At 58.6% G+C, this 10,291-nt stretch overlaps 1 protein-coding gene across 4 annotated transcripts in view; it reads right to left on the bottom strand.

Annotated features, from left to right (window-relative positions):
- Window positions 1-720: 720 nt before the first annotated feature.
- The window catches only part of GRM4 (glutamate metabotropic receptor 4), a 116,410-nt gene continuing 106,839 nt past the window's right edge, over window positions 721-10,291 (bottom strand). For 2 of the 4 annotated variants that reach the window (XM_027057964.2, XM_053222922.1), the window contains exons 10-11: window positions 7,688-7,934; window positions 721-1,694 (exon numbers count right to left, since the gene is read on the bottom strand). In XM_027057964.2, the coding sequence (XP_026913765.1) occupies window positions 1,645-1,694; window positions 7,688-7,934 (297 nt within the window). In that variant the 3' untranslated portion in view covers window positions 721-1,644. Of the gene's footprint in view, window positions 1,695-4,103; window positions 4,357-7,687; window positions 7,935-10,291 lie in introns of those variants that run through there. The other 2 variants (XM_053222923.1, XM_027057965.2) reach the window with 2 other exon arrangements.

Here is a 10,291-nt window from a genome sequence, read left to right as displayed (position 1 = left end):
GGGACAAGCATCGTCACGATGTGGGTGCAATGTGGTTTTACCCCCACTTGGGCCTAAACAGACACACTAGACAGACAAGCATGCATATGGAGGTACCAAGAGCACACACAGACGTGCAGCCAAAACAGACACACACACAGGGCTGGGGGAGCCACACGCATATACCTGTGCCACACACCTGGCCCACGCGGACACACGCCACACTCCAATCTCTAGGACAGAGACACACATCATCCTAGCACCTGTCACCTGGAGACAGGACAGGCGGGAGGGCAGGGCTGTGGGTGCTGGGAGCCCTGGAAGCCAATTTCTCAAGAGGAGAGTTTCCGGGCTAGATGGAGGAGAAGAAGAAGCTCGTTACGGGGCGGGGATCGGAGGCCCAGGTGTAAGGACTGTGAGAGGAGAGGAAGGGCCAAAACGGTACCTTCCTTAGGGGCTGCAGGGCCAGGGACAGGAATAGAACATCCCCCTTAGGGGACCACCAGATGCTGATTTCTGGAATGTGCTGCAAAGTCCTGGTCCCTCCCTGCCCAAGGCCTCTCCATGTTCCCACTCGATGCCACATGTTCCCACTCGATGCCAGCCCCGGAGGCAGCCTCCATCGCCCGCAAGCCCTAGGGTCCATGACCCACTTGCTCCTTGCCTCTAATTCTAGGCTCTCCGGCTGCAGGTTGAGACTGGGGTCCCCCTGCAGGGCCCTCAGTGGATGTGGAGCCAGGGTGCAAAACCATGTGTTTATTTTTATTAGAAATGTTCTTGGTATAAAAACAATCATGCGCTACACATTGTCATCAATAACCATCACCAAACACCCAGGCACTGAACTCCGTGTCATCAGCAGGACGGGCAGGCGGGCAGGCGGGCAGGACACACAGCAGACGGGAGGGGGCAGGCGGGCAGGCTGCGGGCCACAGGGACACACACAGAGGCCACCAGGAGGACGCGGCACTTTGCAACACACGCGAGATTCGTTTTTGTTTTGGCTTTTTTGTGTTTGGAATTTTTTTGAGCTTTTTCTCTTTTGCGACACGTACGGTTTGGTGAATTGGGAGGTGGTGACGGGGAGAGAGCAAAGGCGGGATGCGATGAAGGTGAGGAGGGGGCGAGGACAGGGAAGAAAAATGCATGAGACCTGGGTGGAGCACAAGAGAAAAAACTGGAGAGATCTGGAGACAGAGAATGCATCAGGGAGAGGAGGCAGAGGCAGAAAGAAAGAAGAGTAGAGCACACAGGTGAAGACACAGAGAGAAAAGGCAGTGATAAAATAAAGACAGGGATGGAGACGGACTCGGACGGTCACCAGTGGGACAGGCAGAGACGAAGGGAGAGAGAGAAAACCAACACTGGGGCCCACACAGCCTAGGCCCCTGTGATTTGGGGCCAGGAGGGGCCATGGTCCAAGATGCAGGCTCTTGGGGTGGCCTGAAGCTTCCCCAGCCCCTTGTCCTCCTCCTGTCACCTGCCCGGCTTGCCCAGGCTGCCCAGCAGTGACCGCCGGGGGCTCTGCTGTCCTCAGCACCAAGCCACGTCCGTGGGCGCCCACGGGCAGGCAAGACATCAGCTGGGCCCCTGGGAGTGGCCCTGGCCCGACGCATCAGCCACAAGGGTCTTGGATCCTCCTCTTGTTCGGCTCTGGCGGCCTAGCTAGATTGCATGGTTGGTGTAGGTGACGTAGGTCTGTTTGGTGGCCAGTGCTGGAAGGAGAGAGACCGGGGGTACCCAGGCATCAGGGGCTGGCTTCTTCAAACCCCCCTTCCGCTCAGGCATTGCCCTGCCCACGGCATCAAGTCCAGACCCCTGAACCAAGCAGTTCACAGCCCCCAAACCGCATGGTGGCCCCACCCCACCCATCCCATCGCTTGCCCCCCCTTTCCTTCCACCACCGTGCACCCCCCCCCCCACCTCACTGGACTCGCCCAGTCTCTGAACATCCTTCCCACCTCCACATCTTTGCTGGGGCCAGGCTGCTTGCCTGGAGTGCCCTGCCCTCCCCACAGTTGTTTTAGTTAGGACCCCTCCTTAGAACACTCCCGCCCAACCCCACCCCCCCCCCGACGAAGCCCCAGCCACCTCCCGACTCCACCACACTTGAAGAGAATTGTTTTTATTTGTAATATAATTGTATAGCCTTAAAGTATTATCAACAGAAGTTTTCAGGTCAACAGCACACGTTCTAGAAGAACACATGCAAAGAACAGACATTAGACATAGCCTGGCAGCCTAGGGGACGGGAGTGGTGAGTTGGGACGGAGGAAATAAAAGATGGAACCGGAGCAGGGGGGGCTCATGAGGCTAGAAACTGACGAGCTGACCAGTTGGCCCCCGTGCCACACCCAAGGGAAGTGGAAGGCCTCCAGGTCCCCTTGGGCCTTGGTCCGGCTACCCTTCCCATTTCTAGGTGTCCCTGTCTCACCTCAGCCTCGAGGCCTCCTTATCCGCACCCATGGCTCTGGCCCTCCTTCAGCCACTCCTGGGGCCCTCCGCACCACTCACAGCTGGGTGACAACATCAGCTTTTCGGGGCAGCACGAGCCTCCCCCTGCCTCTACCCGGCCGGGGTTCAGACCTCACGGCAGCCTAGTGAGGAGGCTAGGTAAATGCCACCCTCATGTGAAAAATGAGGCACTGGGGTGAGGACCCTGGCCAGGTCCTTGGTTCTGTCCTGTCCGGATCCAGGGTCTCCCTCCACGGCCTGGGACAGCTCAGTGGAGAGTAATCAAGGTCAGCCTTGCCGCTTGGGGTGGGAGTTGTATGCTGGTGCCCAGAGGAGGCTGGATGGGAGACAATCAGGGGGCCCTTGTTCGCAAAGCTGCCCTGACACCCCATCAGGGTCCTGTCTTCTCGGGAAAGGAGTGCGTGGCCAAGGCATCTGGCCTGGGGCAGAGGGCACTGAGGGGAGCAGTGCGGTGGGCTGCCCACGGTACCCCCCAATCCTCTCTACCCCGTTTTCCCAGGGCCCATGACTGCCAAGTAAAGACTACATTTCCCGAGCTCCCTGCTTGATGGCGTTCCTGCGAATGACATGTGAGGGTCGTGAGGGCTGTGTGTGACTTGCGTGTCATTTGATTAAAACAGATGGTTTCTCCTGTACTTCCTCTCTTCTGCTTTCCACGGACAGAACAGACACTGAGGGCAACTAGCCTCAGCACAGCCCTCTGGGAGCCAACGGAGCCAGATGGAAGAAACCCGGGTCCCCATTCCTGCCCATCTACCACACCAGTGTAGCTGGAAGCCCACTGACACGGGCCAGATTGCTGGGTCCAACTCTCAGAGGGCCCATCAAGTGTGGCAAGAAGCAAACTCGTTGGGGGTGGGGTGAGCAGAGGACAGCACTGCAGGACCAGTGGGGAGGCACGCGGGGTGGAGGGCAGGTGAACGAAAGGAAAGGAAGAACTTTCTCCCGGCCAGAGCTGAGCGGAGAGGATGGCCTGATGTGGTCGTGGAAATATTCAAGCAGAACATGAACAATCACTTGGCTGGGCAGTAGCCGGGAAGTTTTGAGTTTTAGGTGCCACCAGGACAGGTGACGGGGCCCATGACTTCAGGAAGAGAGTAAGAACACAGCACCTTACAGTGTGCCAAGACTTGCCACCTTCATTTCTAAAATGACCCATATGCCTCCAGGGCGCCGTCTGACTATGAGAGTAGAAGGACCATGGACAGCACCCGTGAGGCGCCTGGCTGGGCATACTTGGGGAAGGAACCCGCCATGAGGCCAGAGGTGCTGAGAGGGAGGTATGAGGGTGCACAGATCTAGGGACAGGAGCCTCTAACCCCCACTCTGTAACTTCCGGAAGCTCTTCCCCCACCCTGCTAGGCCTCAGTTTCCCTACCTGTTACATGAGAGCGGTGGCCCTTTTGCCCCAACTGCTTGTCCTGAGGGGCTCCCCCAGCCCCAGTCTCCACCCTCCGCTATCCAGCACTGTCAGAAAGTGAGCCGGCAGCTTAATCACGAGCTGCAGGCCAGGCCGATGAGAATCAGTTCCCCAGGGCTCCATCACCCCCTGGGTGAACTGATAAAATTGAGTTTCCAAACCTGTAAACCCGTCAGCAGCCATGGCTCAGGGGTGAAGGAAAACTGCAGCAGCAGCAGCAGCAGCAGCAGCAGCAGCAGCAGCAAAACCACCAACTGTAGGGAAATGGGCGCCTGAGGGCGGCCGTGGGGGCACCGAGGCGGGTGAGAGGGGAGCAGGTGGTGGGGGAGGTGAGGGACAGTTGGGCCCTGCTGTCCCTCTAAGACCAGAGCTGTCTCCAATAGAAAATCCAGTCCTTGGGTTCCAGAACCTGGAAGCGCATTCGGCCCTCAGCTACAAGCCAGGGGCCCCAGAGTCCTTCAGCGGAGCTTCGGTCTCACCATCTGGAAAATGGGAGCAGTGAGTCTGCCCGGGCTCCCGGGAGCTAACTGTGAGGCTCAAAGGGAAGCGCTCTGGCCAGGAGTCAGGAGACTTTGGGTCCAGTCCTGCCCTCCCCAGGACAGGGGATCTCAGCACCTGCCAAGGAGCCCTTCCAACAACTTGAACCTCTCGAGTCTCAAGTCCCTCATCTGTAAAATGGGATAATAAACCCTTGGCTGGCTCTCAGCCACAGGGTGGATGGAAATCCTCTTTAAACCCTGCAAAGGGACAGGGCTGAAATAACTATAGCAATGAGGACAGGGCGGGGAGAGCGACACTCCAGGGGCATCCTCAGCATGAAGGGAGGGACGGGGTGAGGGGTGTGTACAAAGGTCCCCAAACCCATCCCTTGCTGATGACAGGCTGTTGCTGCTGGTTTTCAGTCCCTGCCACCTCAGATAACAATTAGCTGGGCAATGGCAAGCACGAGCTGACAGCCCCCATTTGTTGCCCCATGTCTCTGTGCCCAATCTGCCCGCAATCAGGCCCCTGAATTATTTATTCTGTTGTTTGTTTAAAGATACGTGGCCTGCCAGTGACAGAGTGAAAAATGTCCCTGTTTCACAGGAGTGACATCTCCCCACTTTTCCCGCTCACGCCCCCTCGGTCTGGCATCCCCAGAATTAATCACCTGGCTCCCACCCAACACATCTACAGCCCCTGCTGTCACCGAGCTAAGGGGCAGTGGGGGCAAGGGGCCCTGGCCTCTGGCTTCTACGGCAGCTCTCACCCTTCCCCTGCAGGAAGCAGGGGGCTGGGAACACTGTATGTCCCCTCGCCAAGCCTCCACTCCCCTCCTTGTCTGGTGGGGGGTGGGGTGGGAAGGGGTAGTAATTGTACCCTGTCCCCATGTGACCAACCTGAAGAGAGTCAGAAGAAACAATGTCTATCACAACTGTCAGGGAAGGTCCCACACTCTGCTTCCCTCCTTTGGAGTCGGGGTGTTAGCTCTAGTTAGCCGCCCATGGTCCCTGGAGGGTTAATGCCCCACTCTGATGAGCCTGGGGGCCGGAGCTCGTTTGACAGACCTGCTCCTGCCCCAGCAGAGTAAGGTATGAGGGGTGGAACCCGGGAAGGGTAAATCTCCATGGGAAGGAGGAAAACAGAAGTCAGGAGTGGGGGGTGGGGAGCAGTGAGGGGTCCCTGCTCGGGACAGAAGGGCCTGGCTAGGGGCCGCACGTGGGGTTTCTGCAGATCTAGACACAAAAGGCCAGAGGTGGGGAGTTCTAGGAGGACAGTGCCCCTTCCCATCTCAGAGTGGAGGGCCCACGTGGCACCTGAAGGGAGGGCTGTAGGTCCCAGGGAAGCTGGTGCTCTGGGAGGAAGAGCAAGATTGAAAAGAACCAGAGGTCATTTGGCAAAAGACGGCGAGGGGGGGGGGGGTGGTGGGCAACACAGAGTCATCAGGATGTCAGTGAAAGGGGTGTGCCAGAAGCCAGGTATACTGCTCTGCCCGGAGAATGGAGACCCAGAGATAGGGAGGCCATGTGAAGTCAGGGTCAAGGGAAAGACACTGTGGGGCCAGCCAGCCACCACCTTGCTGTGTGACCTCAGGAGAATCCCTCACCCTCTCTGGGCCTCGGCTGCAAATCAAACCTCTAGCCCTACCCAGGCCTCATGGGCCTCCTGTCGAGATCACGGAACAGGGGAGAGGGCTTTGGGAGTAAAATGTCCTGTTTGGATGTAGGAAGGGACTCTCCTTCTTTCCACAGGTGGCAGTCACTCAACAGGCGGAAGCCGTGCCCAGAAAGGAAGGGAGGATGCTTCACCCGGAGCCACAGGTGGGGAGCCTGTGAGAGGCGCTGCCCCAGCCAAAACACACCAGGGAGGCCAGGTCTCCTATTTCTCCTGACCTACTTGCGGATGACAAAGGGCCTCCTCTCCGGAGCCTGTGCTCCAGACCCTCCTGGAGTCTAGCTCATATCCCTCCTGCTGCCATGGCCGATGTCCATTTGGGGCCTCTGCCCCAGGACTAGAGGCAAGAAGCTGAGTGTTAACTCCCAGGTCCCTCTGGGACTGAAAGTCTCCTGGGCGGGGGGGGGCTCTGCTCCTCCTTCCCCACCAACGGGAGCCCCCCAGGACTCTCAGAGAGCAGGGGAGGCAGGAGATGCTGCCATTTAAACTATTTGGGCACTTGCAAGATGTCCGGGGAGGGAGCCAGCATCTCAGAGGGGGCAGGGTGACCATAGCAACCCCTCTATCTCTCACCCCACAGGTGGGAGACCCCATGGCTCACCTCCCAGGGCAGAGGCCTCCGTCCTTCTGAGAAGGGAGCAGTGATACTACCGTGGAGGTCAAGTCCAGGCCGGGTGCCTGCTGGCTGCGTGACTTGGGTGAGTCCCTAATCTTTCTGAGCCTCCCTTTACTCTTCTGTATTACACAGATGATAAAAATACCTGCCTTTCAAGGCTGCTGTGAAGACGAAAACTGGTACATGGTAGGTGTAATACACAATCAGGGTTTAGGAAATGGTCACCACTATTACAGGTGCCCCCAAGGTCTAACCTGTCCCTCACATGCTCTGCCTCTCTCTCCTCTCAATCTCTTCTCACAGAGGGCTGGCTGCAGGGGGACCAGAAAAGTTGGCAAAGATGGTGGCCTTGCTCCCTCCCATGTACATTCCTGCCCAGGCCGAGACCTTGGGCCTGCCCCTTAGATGCCAAGGTCCCTGTGTCCTTCTGTCTCCCCATCCCCCTCTACTGCTGAGGTCGCCTTGGACAATCCCTTGGGAACACCCTGCTACCTGAGAACTGAGGCCTCTGAAGGCCCTCTGTCCAACTCACTCCTTCCCTTACCCATCCTGGGGACCCACATCCTGAGGCCCCATACCCTCAGGGCCCTGGTAGAAGGTGGCCAGGCTGGCACCAGAGCCTCTGTGCCCAGGTTACTTAAGGGCCAGAAGGCAAGGGCCCTCGAGACAACCCCTTGACCAGAGAAATCCCAGAGTCCCCCATCGTTCTGCATGAACCACATTCCCCCATGGCCTCACCACAGGTGGGCAGATATCCCTGGAAGGGTGTAGCCAGGGCTAGGTGGTGGGGGGGACCTTGAGGTTCTCTCCTGGTTACTAGGATGGGGCGGGGCAGAGGGGCACTAACCTGGTGCATCAGGGTTCTCCCGGAGTTCCCACTCACCTGTGGCTTCGGGGCTCTCCCAGTACCCACTGAGGACCCAGCTCTGGGAGGGGCGTGGCCTGGGTCCCCAGGGAGGTGGGGGGGTGGGGGGCGGGCCTTGTTGAAGGAGGAGACTGGCCTGGGCGGGCCCAGAGGGAAAGGAGCAGGGCTGGGCACTCACCTGGGGTCTCCAGGTTCTCGCAGAGCTCAGACTTGGCCTCACCATTGGGCCGGAAGCTGCCCTTCTGCGTGAACTTGTTGGACATGGTGGCGGCGGTGACGACGGCTTTGAGGCTGCGCTTGCGCTTGGGCACATTCTGCTCCGGGTGGAAGAGGATGATGTAGACCTTGGGCATGTAGAGCATCCCCAGGGACACCGAGGCGCTCAGACTCACCGAGACGGTCAGCGTCGTTGTCTGGATGTACAGCTGGAGGGGGGCCAGGGGGACAGCGTCAGAGAAGGCTCCGCCTGGTGCCGCAGGGGCCCTGACCCCAGAGACAGACACACAGAGGACAGACCCCGGGAGCCCTGTGTCCCACTGACTTTGGGCAAAAGGGAGTCAAGGTATAGAGCCAGGACTTTAGACCAGACCAAATCCTGGCTTTACCACTTCTAGCTATGTGACCTTGGACAAGTCCCACCTTGTGCCTCAGTTTCCTCACGTATAACACTGGCATGATATGATAGCACTTACTTCATAGGGTGGCTGTAAGGGTGAAACAACTTGACAAACGGTGAATGGACGTAGAACAATGCCCGGCACGTGCTACGTACACGGAAGGGCTCCCCACTCCTACGTGCTATAGGGAGGTAGGTCCCTCAGGGGACCACAGCTGAGCCTCCCAGGAGCAGTCCCCTGCGCGGGGCTGGGAAGGAGAGGAACATCTGTTGGTGCAGTAACTCCCAGTGGGTGTGCCACAGCCCTTTGACCAAGCATCCATTCAGTGACGCGCCCCCCCCCCCCACACACACACACACGCCACCCTGTGCAGAGCACTGGCACGGGAGCCACAGCGCCTGGCAAGATATGGCGATGGCAGCATTGGTCAAAGCTCATTTCACGCTCACTCGCTAGCACTAACGGTGACAGATGTTTAGCAAAATGAAAGTCCATTAATCTGGGTGTCGGCTAATCCATTCTTCAATAGTGGGGCCTTCCAGGCAGGGCCTGACAATTCCCCCCCCCCCCGCCTGGGGTCCCCTCCCCGCCTCCTCCTTCCTTCCCAGTCCTCTAAGCCTCAGGTGCCCCTCTAGCCTCCCCCTCAGCCTGGGTGGGGCCAGAGGAGGCCGAGGCTGTGGCCCCCAGGTCTGGGCATAGGGAAGGCAGGAAATGTTCTGCCCCCTACATCGGCTGTTTCTAGGTCTGGGTCCCCTCCCCTAGGGCCTGGCTGATGTGCCACCTCCTCTAGGAAGCTCTCCCTGACCCCCGGTTTTATCCGACCCCCCCCCCCACGACACCCATTCTCATATCCCACCCCATCTCCTGCCCTTCTCCAGAAATGCCTCATGACCTGGGTCTGAAGGCTATTGTTCCAGCTCCCCTAGGGAGAGAGGCTGGAGAAGCTCTAGGGTCTGAAAGGAGGGAGGGGTGTGACCCTGAGGAAGTCTCAACCCCTCTCTGGGCGTCAGTTTTCTCATCAGTGCCATGGGATGAGAGCACCTACCTCTCCCAACACATGGGGCCACCCAAACACAGACCGAAGCTGAGTGATTTTGCACAGCAGCGTGGGGAAGGAGGATGGGAGTGTGGAGAAGCTGTTTCATTGTCACTGTTCAGGAAATGTCACAGGCCCAGGGGAATAAGAGCCTAGTCCCCAGGGAGCACACACCCCTCTGGACACAGTCATCCCCACTCTACCCCACCCCAGCCCTTACACTCCCACCCTCCGGTGACAGCGTTACCTCCAAGCATGACTAGCTAGTGGGAGGGTGCTGGCTACCTCTTCTACCTGCTGAGGTGGGCCTGGTGGCTGGGGCGGGGGAGGGGGAGGGAAGGGGACAGGCTCCACACCACGGGAGACAGCAATGAAGGTCTGGGCTAATCAACATCTTCACCATTGGACTGGATGAGGCTATGTCTCCCTCATTAGCTTGGGGGCTCCCTGAGAGCAAGGGCAGTCTTGCCTCTCACACTGGGGGTTCTTGGGTATAAGGGTCATGTTTCCAAGTCAGATACACCCTCTGCTCCACCTTGTTGATTGGGTGGGGTTAGGAGGGTGCAGTTGGGCCCATGTGGAGTTGGTGGGACCAGGGACAGAAGCCCCTCTCTGAGCCCTGCAGTGGACACAGCCCTGTGTTGGGGACCAGAGGCCTGGGGGCCAGACTGCACTCTGCCCTGACCCACTATGGGATGCTAGGCCCCTCCAGTATCCCAGGCAGAGTCAGCTCCGTGGGTATACACACTTGGTTTCATGCCCTACTGCCACCATCTTGAATGCTGAATCATTTTTGAACAAGGGGCTTTCCCCTTCTTTTTTCACAGAGCCCTGAAAACCATGGAGCCAGCCCTGAGCAGGCGGAGGGAGGGGGGGTTGTGGGGGGGAAGAGCACAATCCTTGGTGTTTTATTTTCTATTTTGCTTTTCAGCCTAGGAGCCTTTCTGCAAACAAAATACAAGATGCAGTGTAAACAGATCAAAGCTAAGCAAAGCTGCTCCCATCTGCTGGGGGCCCACCCTCCCAGCCTGGGCCCTGGGGGCTCTTCTGGCCATGCAGGCTGGGAGTGGCCCCCTCTGTGTAAGCAGAAGGGGGGCTGCACGCCCCCAGTCCCTTTCCTTGCCCCAGG

Source organism: Acinonyx jubatus, chromosome B2 (assembly GCF_027475565.1).
Source record: "Acinonyx jubatus isolate Ajub_Pintada_27869175 chromosome B2, VMU_Ajub_asm_v1.0, whole genome shotgun sequence".
In the NCBI taxonomy this organism is placed as follows: domain Eukaryota; kingdom Metazoa; phylum Chordata; class Mammalia; order Carnivora; family Felidae; genus Acinonyx; species Acinonyx jubatus.
The sequence above is the reverse complement of the archived record's forward strand: the minus strand, read 5'-3'. Positions and strand labels throughout refer to the sequence as shown.